This window comes from Larus michahellis, chromosome 8 (genome assembly GCF_964199755.1).
Source record: "Larus michahellis chromosome 8, bLarMic1.1, whole genome shotgun sequence".
NCBI classification, from domain to species: Eukaryota; Metazoa; Chordata; class Aves; order Charadriiformes; family Laridae; genus Larus; species Larus michahellis.
Window position 1 is genome coordinate 42363698 of NC_133903.1, and position 27112 is coordinate 42390809.

The 27112-nt window shown below is 38.0% G+C and overlaps 1 protein-coding gene across 26 annotated transcripts in view; it reads right to left on the reverse strand.

The window, feature by feature from the left end:
* Positions 1 to 6809: 6809 nt before the first annotated feature.
* Positions 6810 to 27112, reverse strand: part of ADGRL2 (adhesion G protein-coupled receptor L2) — a 392373-nt gene continuing 372070 nt past the window's right edge. For 6 of the 26 annotated variants that reach the window (XM_074598822.1, XM_074598823.1, XM_074598819.1 and 3 more), the window contains 5 exons: positions 21417 to 21508; positions 19364 to 19532; positions 15593 to 15721; positions 15086 to 15182; positions 6810 to 8885 (listed from right to left, as the gene is read on the reverse strand). In XM_074598822.1, coding sequence (XP_074454923.1) covers positions 8131 to 8885; positions 15086 to 15182; positions 15593 to 15721; positions 19364 to 19532; positions 21417 to 21508 — 1242 coding nt within the window. In that variant the 3' untranslated portion in view covers positions 6810 to 8130. Of the gene's footprint in view, positions 8886 to 9548; positions 9602 to 11893; positions 11976 to 12200; positions 12330 to 15085; positions 15183 to 15592; positions 15722 to 19363; positions 19533 to 20200; positions 20228 to 20515; positions 20561 to 21416; positions 21509 to 27112 lie in introns of all 26 variants that reach the window. The other 20 variants (XM_074598807.1, XM_074598811.1, XM_074598806.1 and 17 more) reach the window with 13 other exon arrangements.

Sequence of the window (27112 nt, forward strand, 5' to 3'; positions counted from 1 at the left end):
AATTTATGGGAAGCCTACGGTAAGGCAAATGCCTAACCAACTTTCTTTCACTAGGGGTACTGACTGTTTTCTTCATTTTCAGTGGTTTTGCGAGTGGCAGTTTTGGTCCATTGAAATAAGTTTTTTGGGTTAAATTCGGTTTTGAAAGTGTGCTTTGAAAATTTCAAGACATGCTTGTAATGATAAATTTCTAGAGTGCTTTCTGTAAGCATATTGTCATCTGGCAATGCTAGGTCATAAACACGAATTAACAAGTTTGAAGAGTAGAAATGCTTCACTAAACTGAAGTATTTTGTCAAATTACCCAGACGTATGTATACTAGTAAGATTTTTCTCTCTTGCCTTGAAGGGGCAGCAGCTAGTGGTGCTGGAAAGGAGCGAAATGAGAAAAGGCAAAATTAATTCTGTACCTAATTTGATTCCTATTATCCTTTTATTTTCTTCTCCATCTGTCTGTATTCCTTTCCCCACTCCAGCTTTTGAAAAAAAGTCCAGGCTCTGGCTCTTCCAGCAGCCTCTAATGTGCTTGGAAACCTTCACTGTTTCATATAAACTTGCATGTGTTTGTGCTTTGTCATGGAGACAACCGTGTCACCAGCCATTTCAGCTGCAGTTGATGCTCTCCTCAGGAAGGTTTTTAGCAGTAGCTTCACATGGAGCTACTCCTGCCTGAGCGAAACAGAGAGCTGAGTGCCCAGGTCAACATTTGCAGCAGTAGCATGACTGTAACTCGGCACAGATAGCGAAAGAACCAGGCTGCTGTGAGCAGGTCTTCGGTGGCACGCTGCGGGCTAGCTACTCTGGCCAGCCCAGTGGTCACTCTCTGAGTTTCTTAGCTAGAAGCTGTGTGCGGGAAATAGAATTGTTTTGGTTGGAAAAGATCTTTCAGATCATCGAGTCCAACCGTTAACCTAGCACTGCCGAGTTACCACTAAGCCATGTCCCTCAGCACTGCATCTACGCGTCCTTTAAATATCTCCAGGTATGGTGACTCCACCACTTCCCTGGACAGCCTGTTCCGATGCCTGACAACTCTCTCAGGGAAATGGAGGGTCCTGAGCGCACCTCAGTGTTGTGGTGCTCACCTCAGTGTTGTGGTGCTCACCGGAGAGCATCTACACGCTACCCTGCAGGCCACGTGGCATGGCCGGTACTGTGAACATGGCGCTACATGATCTTTCAGCCACTTCACACAGCCCCTCACGTGTGATGTACGTCATGTCAAAACCCGTGGAGTTTTTGGCTCTGCACAGGCAGGATCTGCAATCCTTTTGCAACACAAACAGTAAACCTGGTGCGGGGAGAGCCTTCAGCTGCCATGTGGTGAAAACAAAGAGCTGGGACAAATTTTACAGCCGATTTTCCATAGCAAAGGGACACACACGGGCTCGCGGGGATTTGGCAAGATTCGGGAACGCCGCTCTGGCTGCAATGAGCCAGCTGAAGTGCGGGCAGATCAGAGGGTGGTGCAGAGCTTTGGTGGCGGCATTCACACCGCGAAGTTACACAGACTTACAGCGCTTATCTCTTATCTCCAAGCAAATTGTAATTATTGTCAGGACAGTGGCTTCAGCAGGGGGAGGGAAGGGGCCCCTTTGTAAGCTAATTTCTGGGATGTGGCATTCGGAGGCTGCGCTGGCACACAGGACAAGGCCGTGACACTGCTGGTGGTGCCTGGCTTGCCCTGGCTCCCCTCCGCTGCGACGACATGGCTGCACACACGCAGTGGTAGACCTTGGGATGACAAAATGTCTTTAGTGACAAATATGTGTTTTTCTACAAGGCTAGAATTACTTCTGCCCCTGAAGTGAGGCCCGTTTCACCTGTGGATGATGTACCTTGGGTGCCTAAATACCACCTACGTTTCCCTTTGAACAGTTAAGTGCTTTTTGGGCCTGACATCTAGCAGCTCCACATTTAAGCACATAGAACAGAGGAAACATTGCTGAAAGAGATGTAAATGCTTAGAGCAAGGGAATTGTGCCTCTCTAACATACTAAAATTAAGTCAATTGTACAGCTGCTGAGAGTAGAGGGAATGGCTGATGTAATTTATTTGGATTTAAAAAAAAAAAAAATCCTTGTAAAAATGTCCCTACCAAGAAGTCGTTACAGCAAAGCAGTATTGAGGAAGTGAGAGCTAAAGTAGTTGTGCATTGGACGCTAAGAGGTAGAGCAGGATTAAATGGTCAATTTTTTTGTCATGGCAAAAGGCTAATGGTGTAGTGCCCCAACACGCTGTGTTCACACTGGTGCTAGCTGAAAGGGGATGAACATGCTATCTGAGAGGTGGCACTCTTTGCTGTTAACGGAGAATTATTTCAGTTAATCAGGACTAGGGAAGATTGTGAATGACCTGGGTTAATAAAGGGAATAAATGGGCAGTGTGATGCAGATGAAATGCAATGCTGACAAATACAGGGTTGGGCACACGTTCAGGGGAATAATTGCAAGTATTTGTAGGCTTCGCAGGGTTCTAAATTAACCATAACTATTTAGGTCATTACTTGCTATGATCAGCGTAGTTGAAAAAAATTGTGTTTTGAAGGGATACTATGAAAACAAAAGATGTTGTGAGACTATGGCAGGAAAAAAAAAAAAAAAAACCACAAAAAAAACCCAGAACAGAAAATACAATTCCATCCATAAATCAACAATAACAATTCACCCATAATTTGAAAGCATACTGACAAAAAGTAATTCTGGGGACTGGCAACTAAATGATTAGAGAAATGGAGGAGGCTGAAAACAAGGATTTGTTTAGAAAGGAGTCAAGTAATAGGAGACGGAGGGGAGTAGTTAAAACAATGAGTGGTATGAAGAATACAAGCTAAGAAGTTTCTATTTATTGTGCTAAAGCAAAAAAGAAGCAAAGTGGTATATTTAAAGTGAATGAAAATGAATTATTTTCATGAAAACCTCGTTAACCTTTGGGACTCATTCTCTTAAGCAATCATGGAGGCTGAAAGTTCAGCAGCATTAAGCCATTTTCAAAGCAATTCTTATGCTACAAGGGGACTGGGACAGTTATTCCAGATGATAGCTATTCACTGCTGCTTATGCTGAGCTCCTGCTTCTCCGTTAGAAAAGCCTGAACAGATACTAACCTGCTGCTTCCTATTTGTGAATCAGCCCTTTTAATGTGTGTAGCTGGTTTTGTGCCCAGCTTCGCTCTCTCTAAAACTTTGAACTGGTTGGCAGCGCGGTCTCCATTGTGTCTACATTGGGCTCCTACTCCAACACACAGAAGGAGGTGCGCACCCAAGGAAGAAATGGTTAAGAATTATGTAAACTTTGCCGTAGAAGAATATTCTTAACAAAACTACCTATTCTGAATGTTATTTCTGCAACTGTGACTTCCCCTGTCTGGGATCCTGGGCTGATGACTCCAGCAGCTGGTGCATTATACGGAAAGGTCCTTTACAATCTCCTTGCTGCTGAGTTGAGGCGTGTAGGATTTTTCAGTAGCATTATAACCACTCAGGCTGCACCATGGTGTGAGCCGTTTCACATGCCAGGAACTTTGATGGGGAGCGGTTGAGATTAATGATGACATAATACAGTAAGAAGAGATATTAATGCTCTTAGGCATGAATTAATGAAATACCATTGAGAATTTATCCTGCATGAATAAAAGGATTTGGAAGTTGTCGTTCTAAAAACCACATGAAGGATTTTACTGAAAAAATCCCAAACGCTCTGTTGAAATAGACAGGGTCCTAATGACCCTTTACTCCAGATTTTGTTGGAGCTGGATAATTGAGCTGGACCCATTAATTTGAATTCCTACTGATTTACAAGTGTTTATATAAATGAGAGGCACAGATCTCTTGCTTCCAGGGCTGTGGGAGTGCTAATTTTTACCCCCAAACTCTCAATGCAAAGCTGGATTCCAACCTGTGGTGTAGTTGCAGAGTACAGACCCAGCATGCCAGTGGCATCCATAAATTCAGGGTCCTTATCTCATCGTGCAGCCAAACAGCAAGACCCTTGCTTACTGAAATGGTAGCGATGCTCTTCATAAATGTGGAGGATGACTGTCACCATCTATTTAAGAAAAAATCTAAGGTGTGCTTTACTGCGACCTCCCTGGCATAAGGGTCTTTGCAGGGCTACAGCTGAGGTGGAACTGAAGAATTGCTGCTGAGTCCCATCACTTGTCGTGCTCCATCGCCCCCTAGAATTAGTGAGTTAAAACCCCAGCGACAATGTTCGTGTGTGTGTGTGTATATGTATATATATACATATAATTGTTTACCTGTAGCTTCTTTTGATTTAAAAAATAATTTTATTCAGGGATAAAACTTTACACTAGCATATGTAGTCATATAATCAAGTCTAGAAGACAAGTTTTGTTAGTTTTGAGGCAAAGTGGGGTAACAACAGTACACAGGGACTGTTTACTTTTTTTTTCTTGTTCTCTTAATGTCTGAGTAGTTCAGAAAAAAAATTTCCTTAAAAATTAGGACATAAAATATGACACATATTTTATCCATAACTTATGTCAATTTGAAACACCTTTTATTGCCTACATAAGTGAATATATGTAAACTTTATTAGTAACTTCATTTCCAATTTAAAAGAAGCAAAGGTGTATTGTAGAATTCACAGATAAAGGTTAATTTTAACTATAAAGGTATTACCAGTGTTGCATTTCTTCATGTTATGGTTCACTTATGTAGAATTGAGATGTAGTTTATATTAAACAATGCATAGCACCATTATACAACAGTTCACTAAATGCACATCCCATTTAATCTTTTGTAGGAATTAATATAACTGGACTGAAGTTACAAGGAAGAATTGAACTGAGCCAGTAGGGTTAACACTGATACTAACAGGAGATTACTAGCCATAAGAAAATTACAGCTCTTCTGAAAGACGGTGCCTAAAATAGCAGCATATCCTTGGCACCATCATAGGAACTGGTTAACTGATGACCCTGAAGAAACACTTGTTTCCATTAATTCTGCTGTCATTATTTCGCTATTCTCGAACTCTTCCTCTGAATTCTTCTGTCCTTCTGATCCCAAGACAAGATGGCAGGAACGTGAGAGAGAACATAAAGAAATTACAATAAGCTGTCGGCTATATAATTATATTGTAACCTACTACACTGAGAAGTTACACCAACAGAAATTTGGCAAGGTATCGCCTGCTAGCTGCTAGCTAAACACAGGACACTCACTAGCATAACATTAAAAAAAACAGGCTCACTAAAAAGCAACATCTACATTACAAAGAAGCTAACAAAAGAATTCCCTTATGATACTTAGGTTCAGCTGGTTCATCTTAGGTTCATCAGCTACATTTTCTTGTTTTATGAATACTTGTTACATTTGCAATTGAATATATATTTAAGATCACAATGCTACAAACCTTCTTCCAGCATGTAGTTTTGCCACCTTTAGTTAGACACAAAGGAGTACTTGCTTGAACTAGGGTTGAAGATTCTGCTGAAAGTTGGTGATGTTATTAGGTCATGTGTACTGTAATTACTTGAGCACCACAATTTTTAAATCCCTAAGACATGATTTCCTAGGTAGAAGGCAGCAAGTATGCTTTTAAGTTGCCAGACAGACCAAGGGAATCATTTTTGCTCCAAAGAGTCTGCTGTATACCCTGAATCAGAACAAATTCTTATTTCATCGAGACTTCAGATTTTTAAAGCGTGTCTACTACACTGAAGTAAACATTTTCTGATTAAATTTTAAATGTTCCAGTGACTCTACTGTAAACATAACTTTTAAGTGATAAGGAACATACTGGCAAGAGTTAACAGTAGGGTCGATGGTGAAGATGCCTTTTTCTTCAACAACAATTGCTATGGTGTCACAGTCCTGATTACAGATACATTGAGGTTACCTGAACCCCACGGTTCCATCTCAACCTGGATTTTTTTTTTTTTTTTTTTACAGAGTTTGAATTGCCTCAATAGCAGGAAGGCTCGCCCAAAATATTCTTCAGAAATCCAAACTTTTTCAAAATGCATCGATTTATTTTCCAAAGGGACTTTATGTATTCCAATGCATCAGAAGGTAACAGAATTGATACGGCTTTCAAACGAAATTTTCCTGTTCTCATACATATGAACACAGGGGCCACACATGAAACTGCGGCATCTGTGATGACAGGGCATTAATTTTACAGTTATTTGGAAGAACACAAGTTTGGAAGTCGTGACAACTGAAGTCCTTGGCGTTACTTTTGAGAGGCCCTGGTTGAGACGGACAAAAGAGCCTTGGGAATCAAGACAACAGACTTCAGACTTCTAATTTTGCCACTGATTTGTAGGGTAACATCTTGGGCATCAGCTGCCTTGTGCAGTTCTCTAGTCTGATAAAAATGGGGACAGTCACGCTTATTTATCTAACTCAAAACAGTGCCGTGATGGATTAATTATTTGGATAGCACTCGGAGCGCTATCCAATGCTGCTTATTCATGTTTTCCCCACTGCAACAATGTATCTTCATCACTAATAATTAACCGCTAATTACTGTTGCGGAGAATATGATAGTGGTGTTTACCACCTTATTTTTAATTTCAGTAGAGATGCCTACTTAAAAGTTATGTAAATATACAAAATTACAGTACATTTTCCTAATGACCCTGCTATGTCTGAGTTTGATCCTACTCAATTGTGACTAGAGCAACGAATAGCAAAGATGACCTTTTTTTCTGTAGAGCTATATAGGAAGCTTCTATTGTATTCATGAAATGCAAAGAAGCCATTCTAAGCAGGATACAGCTGGGTCGAAGGACTGCTGATGCCAATTATGCTTCGTACATAATAATGCACATTTTACCTATTTGGAAAAAAATTCACATTTATTTACTGTCAAACAGGTGTTAAACTTTACACTGGATATTAGTGATGGGCTCATTATTAACAGGTTTACACAAAGGGATGAAAAAAGCAGAATTTTGTTGAAACAATTTACATTTCATTAGATTTTTATCATAAAATAAATTAATTACTAAATATAGGCAGAAGGAATATGGAAGAGTAATAGTTACGTTTTATTTATTTTTTTTAAAGGACAGGCACCTTTTATTCACGAGAAAGCTTGTGAGAAGTGTCCAGTGTCCCCTTTACCCCTTACCACCCAACCCTGATTAAAGAATGAACAGGGAACTGAGTTACAATCTTTGTTAGCTATACCAAATTTGTGCAAGGCTTGGCATAATTGGCTTCTAAAACAATTTTCTCCCCAAATTATGGTTTTTGGCAATAAAAATTCAAAACGTAAGAATAAAAACTAACTTGTCAAAGCAGAACACTGTTTACAGTGAAAAATAAGTGAAAACGGGTAGAACTTGCATTTTAAACATACTACCGTACTATGAACAGAGTGTAAGAAAAACAGCTTATAACATATGTGCAACCAAGAGCTTTTCACAATATTTTCTTCAAACTCTTTAAAATTATTTTTTCATGACAATTATATTTCAGTTGGACACAAATGTATTTATTTTACCCTAGCAATAGAACAAAATATAATTTCTTTAGCCATTTTTTCATGAGAACGGTTCATTGTACAGTTGAGGAAATATATGAAATAAGGCCTGTGGCTTGATTGCTAGTGGTTAGACAAGTATTCAATCTTTGCCCTAGTGGAAAAGATCTGCAGTGAACTGCAAACTGATGCAGAATATCTCTCCTGCTTTTGCAAGTCTTGTCAGGAATAGTAAGGTACAGTAAATTTGTCCCACAGGATTTTAGAGCCTACGCCTTGTATATAATACAATGTAGGCCTAGAAAAAAAAAATGGTGCAGCCATATTTACAAATTTAGTTCACAAACTGCTGCAGTAAAATGGCTGGAAAGTGTTTATTTCTCTTTTTTTTTTTTCACAATTTTGTTAAATTCAGCAGCAGAAGATATCTTAAAATACCTTGTTGGTATTTCTTTTCTTTGTAACAAATAATTCATTTTAGTATACTCTGTGTATATACAAAGTTTTTGTTTTATAAAAATTCACAGAACTGCGAGGTCCAGTCATCCCCGTTACCGGAGAACCACAGGGTCAACAGAATTGTCTCTTCAAGCAGATATGAGGGAGCCTGCTTGGGGCCAATTAAGTCTTTTTAATACTTGTACGTGGCCTTTAATATTTCTTTGCTACACTATTAAAGGCTTGTCACTAGTTGCATTTGTCCTTCTCTAACATCCCCTTCTGGAATACATCCTTCCTTGTTAATGGGAATTATATAGCCGTCGCTATTACCCCTGCTGATTTGATAGTACATCTGAAGCTGATGGCCAGCTCCTAGGTTTGGCATGCTCTTGTAGTAAATGTCCTCATTTTCGCTCCTCCTGGAGGGAGAGAGATCTTCTTCAACGTCGGGGCTGCTCTCTGGATACGGAGAGTCTCTGAGATTGGGCATGCTCGTGTAAAGAGAGTCTCTGTTGGGGGACTGGAGGTGGTCGTCTGCCTCGGCTGTCAGCTGTGAGACGTAGCTGTCGGTTCCTTCGGTCTTCACTTTCTTCTGGGGCTGGTACAGAAGGGAGTGAGTCCGCTGGGGAATGAGTGGGGCCTCAAGCTCTTTGTGGTGGAGCTCCAGCCCGGGGGTGTCACTGTGCATCAAAGATGAGGCATCTGCCACGATGGCATCATCTTCGCTACTGCTCCCGCCAATCACAGCTTTGGCTGGTAGCGTGCGCTCCAGGTTGTGGTTCTTGCTGCTGCCCCGCAGGTTGTTGTGCACTAACTCTGAAATGATCATTTTCTCAAACGCAGTATCATTCAGGCTTAGTCCACAGTCTACAACTTGCACACTGTCGTTATAGTCTCCATTGCGCAATGAGTAGCTGTTGTTGAAATTACCATTTAGCGGTAGAGTATCCATGGCACTTGTATCCCTGGCATTGTTCAGTGAATGTCCTGAAATGGAAAGGGATAGCTCTGGTTATTGCCTGATGTGCTTTTTATCACTCAATTGGGTTTTTTTTTAACAAAATTCTTTAATGTAGTTCAGGACAAAGTTGTACTTGGAAGTAAGACTTGAGAAAAGTTAGGTTATTGAACATTCCCAAATGTAAACAGTTACACACCTTATAGGAAAGATGCCTTTTAAAAATCGTAACGTGTATTTCCTGTGGGGAATAGTGGCATTTTAATTTCTTAATTTAGTGTCAATTCTGTGACTTTTCCACAAGGAACTGTTCACTCCATGCCCTTGCATATGTAATGCAAAGCAATTCATTTGGAAACAGCTATGTTTTGAAGTACACCACCATGATTTAGAAAAAGAAAATTAACAGAATTTGTCCTAAACGACACTAAATCAAAAAGGAATTAGATCACAGACATAACTGAAGGTAAATGTACAACATAAACCCACATAACTGGCAAGCAACTACTTTAACAACATTTCTAACATTTTTTCCTTTTTTTTTTTTTGAGATGAAGTAAAGAAAAGAATGAAAAAAATGGATAAATACAAAGAATTTATGTTAAACAAGGACAGCCATCTTTCACACTACAGGGACCAGGGCCCACAAGCACCATCCAACAACACGATAGACAGCAGGTGGAATGACTCACTTTGGACAACTCACATCATGTCTGTCTGCTCAGGCTATCTGGCCTAAGAGTAGCTGATATATAAAAGAAAGTAAAATGATTTATTGTAACATGATGAAGAATTACTGAGCTTCTCAGCAACTTAGTCAGAGCAAGGGTTCAGCAAATTAGATTACTAAGCAATAACAGCTTTTCTTTTCCCACTTAATGTAATTTTTTTGCACTAATATTCTGTCTGCCAACAATGGCCCCAGGCTTCTAAAGGTCAAAGTTTGCCTGCAGTCTGCATCAGTCACAGTGACAGCGCTGAATGAACCAGAATAGTTAATTAAGAGTTAGGCCCACAGTTACCATGGGCATGGAAGTCAAATGCAGAAATGTTAGGAATTTCTCTAAGTATGGGTCACAGAAATTAAACCAAAGAATAAATATTAGTTGTGGAATGGGAAGAGGAAATCAGCCATGGCTGATATCTCATAGCTGCTGGAGAAATGACAGATTGGGTAAGTCTGCTGGAAACATGAAAAGAAGTTTAAGGGGGGAAAAAATGAAGTCTTATGATGATTAAGGTCTTTATGTTTTTGGTTTTGGCTTTTTTTTTTTGGTAACACGATAAAGAAAAGGTTTTCCTACAGACACAAAGACATGTAAACTATGACAGCACAGTGCTTCCCAAGCAAAGGAAAAAGAAAAAGGAAAAAAAAAAAACTTTGAAAGAAATTAAACAGTCTGAACCATGGAAAGTCAGATGGCTAGAGCATTCCTAGAAAATCACTTTATCTACAGATATGTCTGGAAGTAAAGAAAGAATGGAGTGACTTTACTGAAATGAGACTGACCACTGTGAGGCTGCTGCATTATATGCAAGGCTTGGAGGAGTATAAGAAAAACGTTGTTTTGGAAGAGATTATACATTTTCTTGTTTGGTTGGTTGTTTTTTTTTCATAGTTAAAGCTGCAGCTTATCCTAGAAAATTCAATCTTCTCTGGAAAATATTGTTTTCAATTAAAAAGTAATTGCATTTTCTCATGAAAAGATTTTTGTCTTCAACTTTAAAAAATAGAGTAATAATTTCCAAATAAATTCTGAGTAATTTGCAAATCATTTTCTATTTGCGTTATTGTTAACTCCTCTCCATGTGTACTAATTTAAACAGTGATGAGGGTTGTTTGAAAGGTCTCTTTAAGCTTTGATTAAACAACTTTGTAGTTTTGCAATTTCATATATGTTCCAAGATTTTTCTTGCAATGGATTTAGCTGCACAGAACATATGGCATTTATAAAAGTAGACAACACATGGACCACATGCTGGGATTCATTTCCCTCATGAAAGTGATTTAATTCTATAATTTTAATTCTCTTTTCTTCTGCTAAACAGATACCAAAATATATCTGATAATCCAAAATGAGTTTTCTATGATATACTGCAGAGTTAAGAATGCTAGAATATATTCAAATTGGTTTGATGAGGCAAATTTTGTTGCCCACAATCAGGTAATTCATTTGAAATCTTTCCATAGCCTGTAGCAAGATTACCGTGGGAATGTAAAAATATAAGTAAATTGTTGAGCATTTCTGCTTGACACTGCTTCGGTTTTAAACAGCAAATTATTTCAGCATTGTGTAACTTCTGTTACCAATAGGGTTTGCTACAGACCTCATGTTGTTTCCCAAAAAGCAGTATGCAAGTACTTTTTGAATGTGGAAACATTTCATTTGCAAATTGTGAACCACTTGCCCGCTGAGTCTACTTCATGACCGCTAGTTATGTTTTAATTGTGCCCATTAAAAATCATGCTGAAAAAATTTACATTTGATAGGCAAAGTTAAGTTTTACTCCCATACTTGTCTCTCTGTAGGTTGCTAGAGGAAAGCATAAGGAAAGTAAGAAAACAAGAGAATGAAAATAGAAACTACAGTTCAGTTAAAAAGGAAACTTGAAATAAAAACTGGAAACAAGGTTTTATGAGCTCTTTATCAAGGATTTATCATTCCAGTTATGCTAAAGTGATCATATGACTCATCAAACGGTAACTGCTAGATATTTACTGATGAATTGCACCGCAGTTAAGAAAAGCAACTAGATAACGTAACAACAAAATGTTCAGTAAGTGATGACACCCTTTATTCCTACAGAACTAAACTGTTCTAACTGTTAATCTCACGATTTTCCTACAGGAAAATGATCTACCATAAAGCTGCACTATACTATAGTTTAGATCTGTTTGACGCTGGATACAATTTTCTACACCGGGGTATCCAAAGGTGTCAAGATGCCTTGCGCTGCTTTAGTATCTAATCTGTTCCGTAAGCAGGTTTTTCTCAGCAAGCTTTAGAGTCAACCTTATATTGCATAGACATGATACCTCTAAGTGATATATATCTTGAAGATGGGCTCTCGGACCATGTGGTGTCAGTCCTGTAATAGTATATTAAGATTTATGCCACCTGTGTTAAAAACATGGATAATTATTGGTAAATACTGTTATGGCAAAGGCATTACTATAATATAGTGCAGTTTTACAAGCTGACATTGGCAATACTGTATTTCTCAAACTGACAGAAATTCAGAATGTACGGCTAGGGTATTGCAACTTGAGTTTCTATCTAGGGAAAAGAAGGCATTTGGAGCGAGCCAAGAAAAGCGGTTTTATTCAGGAAGTATAAGCACACCTGGTGAGTTAAACACAGGAGCTGAAGGGGCATTACATACAACTGTTTCAGCGAGCAATGTGTTATAGGGGTTGTTAGTGCCGTGTGGTCGAAGAAGAGGGTTTGTTAGTAGGTAATTGCCAGTCATTCCTAAAGCAAAAGAAACAGAAAAAAATGTCAGTTCTTTAATTTTAGGCTGACAGTTTCAATAAAGAATATTTTTTATTCATCACGAATCATGTAGGACTTGTCAAATGTAATTCAGCTGAAAATTTCTGAATGTATTTGAGCTATGTATTTGAAATGGGAGTAGGAAAATACAGTTAGATTCCAGTAATTCACAGGTGCTGTCCAAATCCCCAAAGTAAACATCTGGTGAGAGTGACATTTACTAATGTATACAAAATCACTGTTACACAAGAATAGCAATTAAATGTGTAGAGATCAAGGTACTACATAAAGCTATTATAACTTTAGAAATGATCGTATGGAACGCTTCTGTCCAGAATTGAGAGAACTGAATTTCTCAAATTGAAAGGTATTGAAAAATCTCTTATGACAGGATCAGAGCTGTTATTCACTTTATTAAAAACACAGGGATAATGGAAAGGAATTGCTGTTTTCAAACAGACAGTGGATGACAAACCGCAAGAAGCATATCTTAGTATATGTAAAAGTATGCATGCTGAGGGGAAAGCAAAATATTTGCTCTAAGAAATCAGAGCGTTCACATTTTCTCCCGGGACATTCATGCTGCAAATTTATCTGCCAGGTTTTAAAAAAGAATTCCTCGAACGACAATTTTTCTTTAAACAATCAGTTTACAAACAATGTAAGATGGAACAAAATACTACATGAACAGATATTTTTTTTAAACCCATTTTACATGTTAATGCAACACCATTTAAACAACTCTCGGAATAATTAGAAAAAAAGCCCAGCATATTTTGAGAAATTATTAAAAAGTCAATCTCTGAATTCTAGCTACTAGCAGAAAACTGAGTTGGAATAGTGACAAAAAAAACCCACACAAAATGCTGTGATTCAAAATTAACTTTAAACATTTCATTAAGGTAAAATTCCACTTTCTTTTCTACTGCATTGCACAGCAACATATCAGGAGCAGTGTATTACAGACCCAGGGACAACGAAAGAGCCAGCTATATTTTTACAGTACGGGTATTTTTATTTGGTGATGAAACGATAGTTTGTATTTCAAACGTTAATGCTTTTGTACTACCACAGGTACTTGGTAGCAGAAATGAAAGGAAAATTCTAAGATTCAGAGAAGTATTGCCTGATTATGCTACTCTTATTTGAGAGTTTGCATCAGTGAACAACTAAAAAGACCTTATCATAAGTTTTTTCAGTTGCAATTTACTTATTACTAGAAATACTAACTGAAATATGTTTTGCCTGGAGGCGCTTTTTTTTGTATACTATATTTAATCTTGGTTAGAATTATTACCTGTAATTTATAGTTAAGAGATTTTTTTTTATTCAATCCAAAATTTTTTGCCACATTTAAAAGCTTGGTTTTTTATTTTAAAGGAAAAATGACACTGGCCATTACTTATGAAACTACCCTTATACATATTATCACCGAGATAGTGACAATATTATAACAGAATAAAGATGATAAAAATTTTTCTAATCATGCCAGAACATCTCTGGTGACTTGAGACTGGAGCTCCAGAACAGGGAGAAGCTTCCAAGACCTGTGTTCAACTCTGAATTAACTGACTGTGCAGCATGGTTAGGGCAAACCTCAGGAGTCAGAGACACCAAATTAGGGTGAAATCCCAGACTTTTATCTATAGCATATTTACAAGACTTTAAGAAGATGCTGGAAGGGAATGTACTTCTTTCTTGATCATGAAAAATATACATTTTCTACTTAGGAGAAGTTAATTTTGATTTTGCCAGAGGAACATTCAAGATTCAGATGGAGGAAGCCGTGAGACACACAGGTCTTATCTAGAATCATGCTTTCTGAAATCTTTTCTTTTGCAGAACATCACACTTCTTACTTCCAAAATAAATGTGAGCTACCAAATCTTGAAAAAAAACAAGGGAAGAAAATTTGCTAGTTACGGTTGATGAGGGCTTTACAGCAGCCCTGACAGTGGTGAATTTTCTGTTTGAAACTTTCAGAGTTGATCAGGAACTGGTCACAATGAGACCACGTGTTCTCCTAGGGATGTGGGTGGAAGAGCAGGCTTTGAACTTGGCTTGTGCAGAGCAGCCTTCCCTCCATTGCTAGCTCGCACTGCCTTAAAAAAACATAGCGGGAAGGAGAGAAAGGAAGGGACGTTCTGTCTCGGTTAATACCCCTGCCTTCTAACTGGACGTGAGAATGGGGTTACAGATTTCAAAGTCTATTTGAGATAAGAAATTTGGAGTTTTGGCTTCTCTGTGCCTGAAAATCTGGATTCTATCCCATGTGACAGATACGATGCTCTTTGAAATAGAAAAGATAAATGATTTACAGACATCTTTTGCATAGAAATGATATCAATTAGATTTCACTGGGAAAATTTCTGCACCTAAAAATCATAGTCAAATATGCATTAAAATGTTACTGCACTCATATTTCTCTTTCATATTTAACCTATAAAGGTTAGGAAAGATTTAAAATTATGATCTTGCTTTTAAGTTAAATTATCGATGAAACTTATTTAAATACATTGCCACGAATGGAGGAATTAAACTTCTATAGCAGGGGGCCAGTTGAGGGAACATGGTTTTAAAATGTGCTGGTGGATGACTTTAAAACTCTGCTTTTAAAGGATATTTGTTCCAGAATTTTTTTTTCAAAACATTTTTTTCAATTCTTCTGTGTTAAATGATATAAAATCTGTATAAAATTTAAGGCTTCTAAAACGGAAATGTTCCCAGTGACTGACCTTGATTAAGTGTTGAAGTGCTGTTGATGTCACCTGAGATAAAAGACGATTCAGATTGTTTTCTCACAGTGTCATTCCACATCCTCCTTATACGACTCTGTTAACATAAAGCAATGAGACAGAAGTTACAAAAAGATTTTTTCCTACTTATGTGCTATTACGTAGAATATTTGTGTTTATTTTGGCCTGAAGTAAGCCATTCTTCTACCATGGAGTGAAACTCCTTCTTTTGTTATTAAAAATCTAATTTATTAAATTTCATTTAGATGAAACATAGTGGTATAAACCTTCCTATAAAACAGACCCTAATTGCAAGAAAAATAAGGTGTTTGCATTAGACCAAAGTAAAAGGAAATGTTTAAAAAGAATAAATTCTACTATGCAGAAGCATGAATTTGCCATCTAAATGATAATCCTGAGAAGACAATTAGTGCTTCTGATTGGAACACGTCAGTAGGCTTTTTATAAATAAGGTTAATTAAAAGATGCTGTCAAAATCTTTGTTACCTGAGTGCCAGAGGAATAGCGAGCACTAGTTCTTGTTGTTGATGCCTTCACTGAACTGTGGGGACTCTCGGTTGGTAGTCCACCACAGCAGTAGGAATGTCGGAAGCATTTGCCATATTCCTTACGTACCTATGGAAGGGGGGAAAATTACTTCGCACAAGAAATAGTGTCAAATATCTCTGCTAGCAAAAAGACATGAACTTTTGGTTGAAACTACTCACACACTTTTCAAGCAAATAGATAATTCTCGTCTATTGCATTGTTAGCCATTAGCAAAATCAGATATTTTTCCCTACTCAGTGGCAGCATTATCAGCTATCCAGGATTTTTGAACAAATTATTTCCAAGGTATACACGTGTTTCATTTAGATGTGAGTGAATAATCATTATGGAGTTATTTATGGGATTATTTTTATTTTGTCTTCATATTGTAGATGAATACAGTTAAGTTTGCCTGAACTGAATGCTGGCTGAAAATAGTCCTTTTTATATGAGTTTTTGGTGCAGAAACCATAGAAAGCCTATCTTCCCATCTTAGCACACAAGAAAGGCTGAGGTAACTAGCCTTCGGGCTGCTGGGTACTGCCCATTAAGTTATCCCTTCCAAGAAAGTATGCAAAACCTACAATGACTATAAAAGCATTTTTATATAAAGCCACATCTGCTTCGGGATTGTACAAAGCTCACAAAGGCCCCTGCCCCGCTCCAGGCAGAGCGCCAGCTATGCTGGTGGAGGCACCGTCAGTGTTTCAAAGTTAAATTTTGAACAATAAAGGCTGGGAAACGAAGCATTTTTCACTTTTAGGACCGAAAAAAAAAAATCCTCGTTACTGCCTTTGCTGAACCGAGAAATCTGAGCACACCTATGCGTACAAGAATTTTGTCTGACACACCAACAAATCTAATTAATGATTCCAATATTTGGCCTGCATTTATTCACCTTCTGTTTCTAGTGACCTACTAGAAACTTTAGTTTTGTGGTTTATGTGTGTTAACACTTGCCATGAAAGTGATCAGCATTCATTTACAGAGCAGTTAATTCTCTCATATTCGGTGACTACTACACTAACTACTACTTTCAGATAACGGAAGGGCCCATACACATCTCAGCAACATGACAGCATCAATGAAAGGACACAGTGGATAAAATCTTTAAAGATGTGTAAGTCTAAATTCGTCAATCTTCCACCAGATACTTGGGAATCTAAGTGTCACTTCTACATCAACAGGACTTGTGAATTTCTGGAAAAGTGGAATTTCAGCTAATCTGGAAATTCTGCTTAATGGGTATGTAAAAAGGAAAGAGGGGAAAATGCAAGAACGTAATATGTGGATTTACATATACCATGTGCTGTTTTCAGTATTACAAGGATTTTACTCATAGAATACATACTGTGATGTTTCTATAAATTCCAAGGTTGAAAAAAATTTGAATAGCTGGTGCCTTAACTTCAAGCTAGGGAGAGTAACTCATCTTTTTATAAAAGTATTTGGTACGTATTTTAAGTGAATCCCTATCTATATCAGCAAAATGATAAAAAATAGAAAAATGAAAACAGAAATGCATGGACATAGAATTATAATCTTTAACTCTGTAGTCTGAAAAACATAAGTCTATATATATCATCACTAGACGGTATAACACCTAAGAAAATACATTCCTGAACACTAATGGATATTAAATGCTCTGAACCACTACAGAGTAGAGACAATAGCAATCAAAGCTGTATTTTTACCCAAATACCACCCTCCAGGGCTGGTTTTGCCTAATGCCTATATTGCAGTGAATGTACATTATCTGTCAGTACTGCGCATTCCACTGTCATTATTTCTAAATTATAGCTTGTTGGAAACTGATGGAAGCAACAGCACTATCATCCTGTCAGAACTGGAAACATAATAGTTTTCACTTTCACAATTCTATTTCTCTGGTCAATTTAGTGACCAACTAGTAATAACAGACTAAAAAGACTACATTAGCTATGCAGACAGAGGATAGGATGATATCCAGTCAAAGGCATTGAAACTTAAAAATCTTAAATGGCAGCTTTAACATTCTTTCAGGTATAAATCTTATTGCTCTAGGTTATGCTTCTTCACACTTGACTGGTATTTTAATACTGCTTTTTGCTGACTCCACTTAATATAAAAACAATGCACAGCTGTAAAAAGAAATAAAAGAGGAATCTGGTTTTGATTTTCAAGTCCAATACAAGTGGCAGAGAAGGCAACATTATATGAAACCCTAATCTAGAATTTATCTGCATTTTGAGAATGTTTGCATTTTCTTCCCTGTCTTCTTAGGCTCAATCCCCTCTCTTAAGTGTGCTTTTGTTCTCTCAAAATGAGAGGAGCACCGTGTTCATCTGGATAAAATTCTTTCTGTCTACCAGATCTTTTTCTAAAACATGGCTGAACGCCATTGTCTACACCAAATTTAGAGATGCTGATACTGTTAGAGCTGGTACAGTTGAGAACATACAAGAACGGGCTTTTTGTACTTACACAGCAACGCTTTATCCAATGATCTCAAACCATTTTATAAGTATCAGTTAATTATGTCTCTGGTGAGCTAATTATAATGGGAGTTAATAATTGCTAGGTCTCCAGCCTAAAACTGGTAAAAATATTTAGAATCTAAATATTGCAAATTGGGTATTTGCAAATGCAGGATGTATTGCATTTTATGCTAAGTTTTTTTGGGTGGGATTTTTTGACATTATCCCTTCCTTTCAACTCTCGTTTACTTTCATTTGCTACATCTTCTGACACAGGCTATGAGCTTTTTAGTTTTGTCCTTCTCTAAAGCACCTCTAAGGTGTCCTGGGAAGCAACCTCCACCCACAGCCCAGGGAAGAGAAGGGGTGCAGGGAACCCAAAGAGAATCCCACCCAGATACGCCCTTCACTTCCTCCTCTCCTGTTTGCTCCTCTCTCCCATGCTCCTCTCCTCAGCAGATCTGCTCCTTCTGGACCCCTCTGCTCCCGTCGGGCAAAGGGGAGCGCAACTAATTTAGCACATCCCCCTCGTGAGGGAAGGCTTGTGCCAGGGGATTCAACTTTTTCCAGTTAAGAGCACGGAGCTGTTGGATTGCTGAGGGAGCCAAACACTTGCAAGAAAGTAGTCATGCTGGCATCTTTGGAAAACTCTCCCCATTAGCAGTTGTCTAGCATTAATGACTACTTTTTGCTAAGGTGTGACAAAGTTCATAATAAAATTAATTTTCAGATCTCACTTTATTTTGTAATGAACGGGCACTCATAGTGCAATCCCTGCCTATCACCCCTAGCTTTATGTGGCAGCTTAATGGCATCTCAGGAGAGGTCCTCTGCCTTGATCTGGCAAAGAGAGAGCTTCCAGGCTGAGATGGGCTGATATTGTAAATGATCCCTTCTTTGCAGTGCTGCAGCAGAGGCACAATTTGTTTCATGTGCACATAAAGGACTTTTGGCTGTAAGTCCAGACTAGTACGTACCACATTACCAATGTTAAACAGTATATTTTCTATAGTCATTTTCTTCCCAAAGCCTCAAAACTTTTCAAGACCAGGTTGGAAAAGCTGCATCCATTTTAAAACTGCCCAGGCCACAGAGCAGTTACGACTCCCACAAGCACACAGAGAAGAATTGCTTTTGAAGCCTAGTCCTCTCCTCAAACTACTTCAAAATACTCCAGTTGTTGACATTGCTAATTTTTTCTCTGTTTTTCAAGAAATATATGTGGTATTTTCAAGGAGTTAGGGAACACACCTCTGTGTTTTCAGTAACTTACTTTCTTTTGAAGGGCACAATGAAAGATGAAAATAAACATTCCTTGGAAAGCATTAAATACTGTGAAGAGATAGGTCATCACGACAGTCCCCTCATTGATAAACAGCAGGCCAAATGACCATGTTAGGCCAAGGAGACACAGGAGAGCAAACGCACCCAGGACCCAGGATCTGTAAAAGAAAATTAATTTTAGTAACATCACTTATAAGAATGCATATCTCCAAATCCAATATTAACATTTCAGTTCCTGCAGTTGACTTTTACTAGGTTCATATTCAAATGTAAAAATTCCTTGGGTTTAACCTTTTATCTATTCAAGAAAGAACAATTCCATTTGGTACTCTTAGTCTCCAGTGAAAACAGCAAGAGTAGATATGACCTTTTTCTTTCTCAAGAACTGCACAGGATGTCAAAACTATTTTGAAATACAGAAGTATAGTGCAAGCCCCAGCTACTCCATTGCTTTATCTGCTTTTACAAAAAGAGATTGATAAATCTGGCTTAGCCACTAATCACACCATAGATTTTAAACAGTGGTGCTGCCATATGACACCAAATAATGTAACACAAATGCACAAAGGTTAAACAGCAGATTAAAAGCCTAGAGCCCAAATCTTTAATGCTCCGATAAACTCAGCTAAACTGAAGCTAGATGATCTAACTTCCGCATGAAGAATCCCTGCTGAAATGTGACAAAAATATGGATATTGCTCTACAGAATAGTCTAAAAAAATTTCCATCATGAATAGGTTAAGGAAAAGGAATTGTAGAGAACGGCACAGAATGAAAGGGAAAGGGAATTTAGTCAGTGAATTCCACATCTAACTAATGATCTTACTTGATAAATGGCTTATTATCTTCATAGCTAGAAAGCATTATAAGCAGAAAAGAGAAACAAAATTATTAGACAGAATTGAAACAGAAATTAATAAGAGCATTTTTAATTGTCTATAAAAATTAGTCAAAATTAGGAAATTCAAAATGCAGAGGCAAGCAATTTAAAATTATAAAGGCATATAATAGTTAAAAATTCTTTAGCAAATCAGGTATCTCAAAACTAGTTAATTAAAATTAAGGGAAATCCACAATATTGACCGAGTTTGTAAAGTTAAAAATCATGCTAGAAATTTGTTAATGTAGGGTTCTATCTTACCCAGGTAAGTCCGTATTATAGTAGCCATCACAAACACGGTAATTACTGGTGTGGATGAGAAGACAGAAAGAGGAAAAGGAAGAAAAGAGAGAGATGCTAAAGATTAGCTCTCTCTCTCATCATGCAACATGCAATGAAGCTGATACTGACCTATCTAGAACATCTAGTTCACAACGTTAGCCTTACTGAAAATCTCCCTTTGCCATTTTCAACATTCAAAGCAAATCTGTAAGACCCTTTCACATCCAACCCTCAGTGTTAGAAAGTTGCACCATCCCTTCAGTGTTGATAACAAAAACCTTCAGTACAACGTAAAGCTATTCAGAATACAGTAAAAGACTATCTAAAGAAGCAAGAGCTGCCAAAGCCTTGTCAATTAGATAACACTTACATTACTCTGCAACAGGGATACTGCAGTACAGCACCATGATAAAGTAAACATTTGTTAAATTAGCATGAAAACAGCAGATAATCTTCAAGTTAACAATAATAATAGAGTCAATTCTCTTGAGAGAACAGGATTACGAGTAGAAACTGCTCAGAATCCCTAAATCAAAAAGTCATTTAACAAAACAAACTTAATATAATCATATCAGCCATGCAAACAGGAACATCATTTTTGAACTGCATTTTAAATGCAAATGAAATTACTACAGTGCTGTGGCATTTCCGTGAAACAGTTTCTTGGCACTAGTTCCAGGCTGAAATTATCTAATTTTGACCGGCGTTTGTGACATTACAGCAACAATGTGACGAAAGCAGGATTGGCTCTGTTTGCTTCTAATTGACATCTGCAGTTGCTGGGAGACAATGGCATGTGCTCCTAATGGAGAGTAGCTTTCAATCAGTTCAGCAATCAGAAAATAATCATAGTTCTCATACTTGAACACAAAGCACTTACTTAATGTTTTCCAACCTGCTAGAGTCTGGTTTCAAAGTGTTTGAGTGCTTCACCATTTTGCACAATGTGATCACCAGGAAGATAAGATTCAGCTGTCAAAACAGATAAGAATGAAATTAAACTACTTGAAATAATAGGTTGAATAATGATGATGTTAGAGACTAAACAAAAACCCCGTAGTTTACTTTCAAGTATGTAGCGAAACTGGGTAACCATATCAGGCAGTCTGTAAAAAGTGATTGCAAATAAGGATGACAGGGGAAACAAATGTGAGAAGTCCTTGTTTCACTTAATTTTCCAAATTCACCTCATCATCATGAACCACCATTCTTAGCTCATGTCCAACACTTGCCATTGTCAGTCTAGTTCTGTCTTCCAGCATGTTGTGCTCGGCCCCTGTTCACCTTCGCCTGTCACCTCTGGCTCTTGCCCCATCTGACTGACTTCTTCCGAGGACTATGGTTACCCCGTTACTGTACTATACTAGTTATCTTTTTGTCACCCCATCCTGCTCCTGGAATGTACTTCGCCTTTGCTGGTTTCTCCCCTTCTTTGTTTTTATTCCCTTTTGTTCTCACAAATCCCACTGGGGTCTTGAAAACAGATTAAATGTAACTGAAGAAAAAGCAAGAGAAAAAGAAAAAGAAACACAAAGACGTAGCAAATTCGTCAAACTTCACAGTGCCGTAGACATGTGCTGGTGCTGCACCCTCCCACTGCCCTCCTTCCCTTTGTAGTCTGGATTCTGTCGAAGCGAGACTGCATGCCACTTGAAGGAAAGGACTATGCTGTCTTATTCTTGTTGTGTCATTCATATAGGTAACACCCAAGAAGATACTGAAGGTAATTTTTTATAGTTTTCCTATTGTGAAACAGAATCATAGGTATCAAAGATACTAGGTGCCTGTCTCCTATCTATTTCAAAGCATGTGAAGAGCATAGGTAAGCCAAATACAAGGATGCCTGTAGAATACAGGTTGAAAAGCGGTATACAGTTAACTTGAGTAATTAGTACGTACTGTCCTGTATCACGCAGACAAATCAAATAAAATCATATGTTTAAAACCAGTAAGAGCTATGTCCTTTCAGGGAAAAGACATCCATCTTTATCTACTAGTACAATGGTCCACAAGAAATGACTGAACCGATAGGTAAGAGAAGATGGGAGAATACGCTTGGACATCCTTACAGCACGTGTATTAGATAGATTATAAACCCATTCTTACAATCTTCTGTATACATCTGCACTGGTTACTGATGGAGAATGATCAAGCCAGCCTCTCATTTTGGGGATCCTTTGCTTTGAAACAGCATCAAAATCCTCACAATTTTTGTAACACTGGGGATACCAGTTCATACCAGATGTGTTCCTATAGCTGTGCCACAATGATCAGAAATGTCACTCAAATCCTAATATAGAGCAGGTCTTAACAATCTAGAAAAGAGGAGTATTTTAAAGGCTCTGATCAGAGTCTGTTAACAAAGACATGCATTATAGAAATAATTCCTGCTGCTAAGAGCAATCAAGTTATCACTGCTGCTGCTGTCTCAAAATCAGGATGGACAATATGAACTATAATGCAGTTCTCAACACCAGAACAGTGCTTGGCAGCTTTTGACCTCATCAGGCGCGATTCAAACATCTTTACAGTTGTATCTTGAGATTAATACAAAAAGTGTATCTGATACAAGTAACAAAAATAAGCTTTTATAATTTATTTCTGTGTTTCAAGAACTGACAGAAAATACTTGACCTTTAAGTGGAGGTATGTACATGGTGTAGGTTAAGCATGATTTCCATTTCTGCAAAATGTAACAGAAGTGTCAATATCTCATGACCCTGCTGATTACCTTTTATGATTCTTATAGGTAATAACTAACCAGTTGAGAAACACTTCATTATATCATTGTTATCATTTTATTCCTCTTATCTAGGCTTCCACTGTACTGTGTAAATTCCTTGGGTGAGAAAACAAGTTGCTTCTCTCCCTGGCCTCTACGCCAGACAGAGGATGTGGGCTCTGCGTGTGACCTGACCCTCAGATCCATGCCTTTGCAGGCAGACTTTCTTCTTCTGTACTTGAAAAAGCTTCTTGCACATTTTGGTAGCTGACATAACATGTACTTCTCCAGCCTGCTTAAAAAAATGTAACTTCCAATTTACTTCTTCTGAAAACAAACAGATTAAGAGCTAAGAGACATGCCTCATGCCAATCTGAACATGTAAATCAACTTTGGCTGCAACCTATGCAACCGGGAGTGCACAATCCAGTTCAGAACAGTATTTACAGCACAGCTGGATGCTAATCCTTGCCTAAGTAGCTACCCTGGAGTATCCTGTATTGTACAAGCAACATCATTCTTGGATCAAAAACTCATAGACATGCCTTAGCCCATAAATGACTGCCTTATGAAATGAGAGTTTTTTATCCTCTGATTCTTTGTACGACTGAAGCGTGGGCTTGGCATACGAAAAACAAGAGCTTGTATTTACATACAGAGGGTCCTTCGGTGACATGCAAGCAGACACGGCCCTACTCCAGAGCCTGAGCCAAGCTCCAGCGTATTACGCAGGTTTTATGTAGATACTCAGCTCTGTCTGTATACATGTCCTTCATGGACTAGGGAATAACTGCATATAGCAGTTTCTTAATAGACACTTCAATTCTAATTTAGTTACAGAATCCCAAAAGCAGCCCACAAAAATAACAATGCTGTATCACAGTGGCTGGAAAAGTCCTTCCAAGAAAAAAAGTGAAAAAAAGAAAAATATTGTACTTTGAAGACAAAGTAACTATGGCAACAGAGCATACGATACTTGCTTCTCCATCACTGTGAAATACTGAATAGTTTTCAGTTTCAGCAGTCAAAAGACCATGGTTTGCCACTTGTTCAAACATGCTGGCATCTCTGTTACACATTGTATCATTATCAAAAGCCTATTTTGCCCGCTTAAAAATACTGTAACCAACAGCTTTCTATAGATTCGCTTTTGGCTCCCTCGCTGCTCTTCCTCTAGAAACTGATTGTTTTGGAGGAACTCGTGAGTTAAAGACTTTTGGGCATCCTGCCATTTTATTGCACAAGACACTAAGCAGTGAGGGAAGGGAACTTGTTGGAGAATAATTGCTTTTAGAAGGAATGTCTGAATTACTTTTCTTGTTGAGGAATACGTGAGGGAAGAAGAAAACACATGTAGTGCTTCTGCATTTATTTGTACCAACTTTGTGTAAGGAAAGCTTTTTCAGCCCCAGCAACCTGGTCCGACCTCAGAGCTGAGCCTGTTTGGGGCAGGAGGTTGGATGACAGATCTCCTGAAGGCCCTTCCAACCTCAACTGTTTCATGACTGTGTGAGGACTGAACTGCTACTCAGCTAAGCAAATGAATCTGTAAATGTTTTCCAAACTTGACAGATGGTCTGAGTAGGACTCCTTTCTTTAAGAAGAATGTTCACCACAAACACGCAGTACTCTGGGGTCACCTAAAGACCCACATGAATGGCAAGATGGGCTTTTGAAAGCAAACTTGTAAAGGAAAAAATGGGCCTCTCACGACGACTTTCTCATCACTTCATATACCATCCAGGGCTAGTGACTGCTGGGCCTCATCCTGACCGCTGGGCTGCATCCACCCCAGATGAACCAAAATCTGCACCTGAACCGCTCTCCTTCAATTACAATAAAAAATATAAATCCATTGTGTAAACACACACACAGCCACAGTGTATACATTTCAGTTGCGAAATTATACCCTTTGTAAAGTCAGCAAAATATCTTTCATGCTGCACTTCTGAAAATCAGACCAGCACCCTTTTGAAGGCTAAAAATAAGAATTTCAAAGTCTGGTCAGGCATCAGATTCGGATTTGAAGAGTGATACCAAGAGTGACAAGACACACAGCTACAGTAGGTGGAGCTATAATGTGAGATCTCTTAAAACATTAGCTCATAAGAATAAGTAAAAAAATGGACTGAGAGTATTTTGTTAATGTTTATACTAGGTTTTTGCTGTAATTTCTAAAATATATTACCCACTATAAAAGAACGGATACTGGATTACATAGAGAACTAGCTTAATCTGTACTCTGATTTTAGAAATGTATGTAATAGTGAAAAAATAATTAGAGCACTTTTGAAATACCACTTCTTACTTATCTCTAAATATGACAAGTATAATTGGATAGAACGGAGCGAAAGACAGACAATTAGATATATATTAAAAAATGAAAAGTAATTACTTTAAAATATAAAGTTTGAAGATTTTTTATGGTAATAATCAAATGCAGCACCCTGGATGATCATGCTTCTTTCACAGCCAACACACAGAAGGCCATTTCTGGTTTGGAAATCAGAAGGTACTGGACATGAAAAATGGTATAAGTAGGAATTTTGTCTTTCTGGCACCTGAAACCTATGTAATTTTGAGAGAGGGAGTGTCTTCAAGTCAAATTAATTTTTTTTAAAGTGTATGCAATAACCTGCACAGAAGACTAATGTATTGGAATTAATTGCAGGTACGATGAATAAGTAGCCAAATAAAGCTAGATAAATTTCTCCCTGTGAGCAACAGATAAATACCATTTATCAATTGTCTGCTTTAGAAAGATATATGTGTATTATTTACATGCATAAGCTTACAACTACAGTTCATTTTCATATGTGGAGCTAGATTATGTGTGCATCTGTATGTATACATCCACTGACCTTGGCGAAGTAATGCCTCAACCCGAGTGAAAAAAAGAAACTATCTTTCCTATGTTAACGATACAGGACATCCTAGGAATTTTTGCTTAGCCTAACACATTGGCTCCATCTGTGAGGAGCAAACTCCAGTGATTTTGGCTGAATTAAAGTCAAACCAACGTCACCCATTCCTTGGATAGGAATGAATATGGATCTACACAGAAGTCAAAATACTCAGGCTATTCTGACCACAGATTACAGGAGTGCACTGTTTGTTTTACAGCCATCAACCTGCTCAATTGAATCACGTCTGCCTGAGCTTAGCAGCTTAAAATTCATTCCACACAGCCTGCAGTGCTGACATGGATATGATAAGACAGAAGAACAGAAACACCACTCTGAAGTAACCTAGCTGAACTGCACATGTTCTGACCCTTTTTGAACTCCCCGGAGCTTTTGTTACCTGGCAAATGCAGCTCTAAAACTGCTCTTGTATCTCCAGATCTTTGCTCTTAGCCATGCAGAAGCCTATTTCTCTCTGGGACTGGCAGCGAGAGAGGTGCTCTCTGAAGAAGGCTTCTAAATGAGTGTGCACGCTGAACTCTTACTGAACTGAATTAATTATTAAAGATGCAGATGGAGCTGTCCAAATGATAAGAACAGCTCCTGACGTATCATGATCCAAGCTTTCATTAAACCATTTCAGGCATACTAATGGTTTCCCACCGCTCATTACTTACATGCTCTTTTCTCATAGATATAATAACCCTGGTGCCCAAAGGCATGACAGGCTATGGAAATAGCGAAGTTGAAAGTTCCTCAGAAGACGTACTAAGGAACTTCACACTTCCCCCCTATGATTCATTTTGTGCAAACCTGTATATACAGACACAAGTGCAAATGCTTATAAACTCAGAGAAAAATTTGTAAATCAAAGTAGTAAGCGATATTGTCAAAAAAGTTTACGTGCATTGACAGTACTATTAAACTAAGAATCATAAAAATGATTCGATG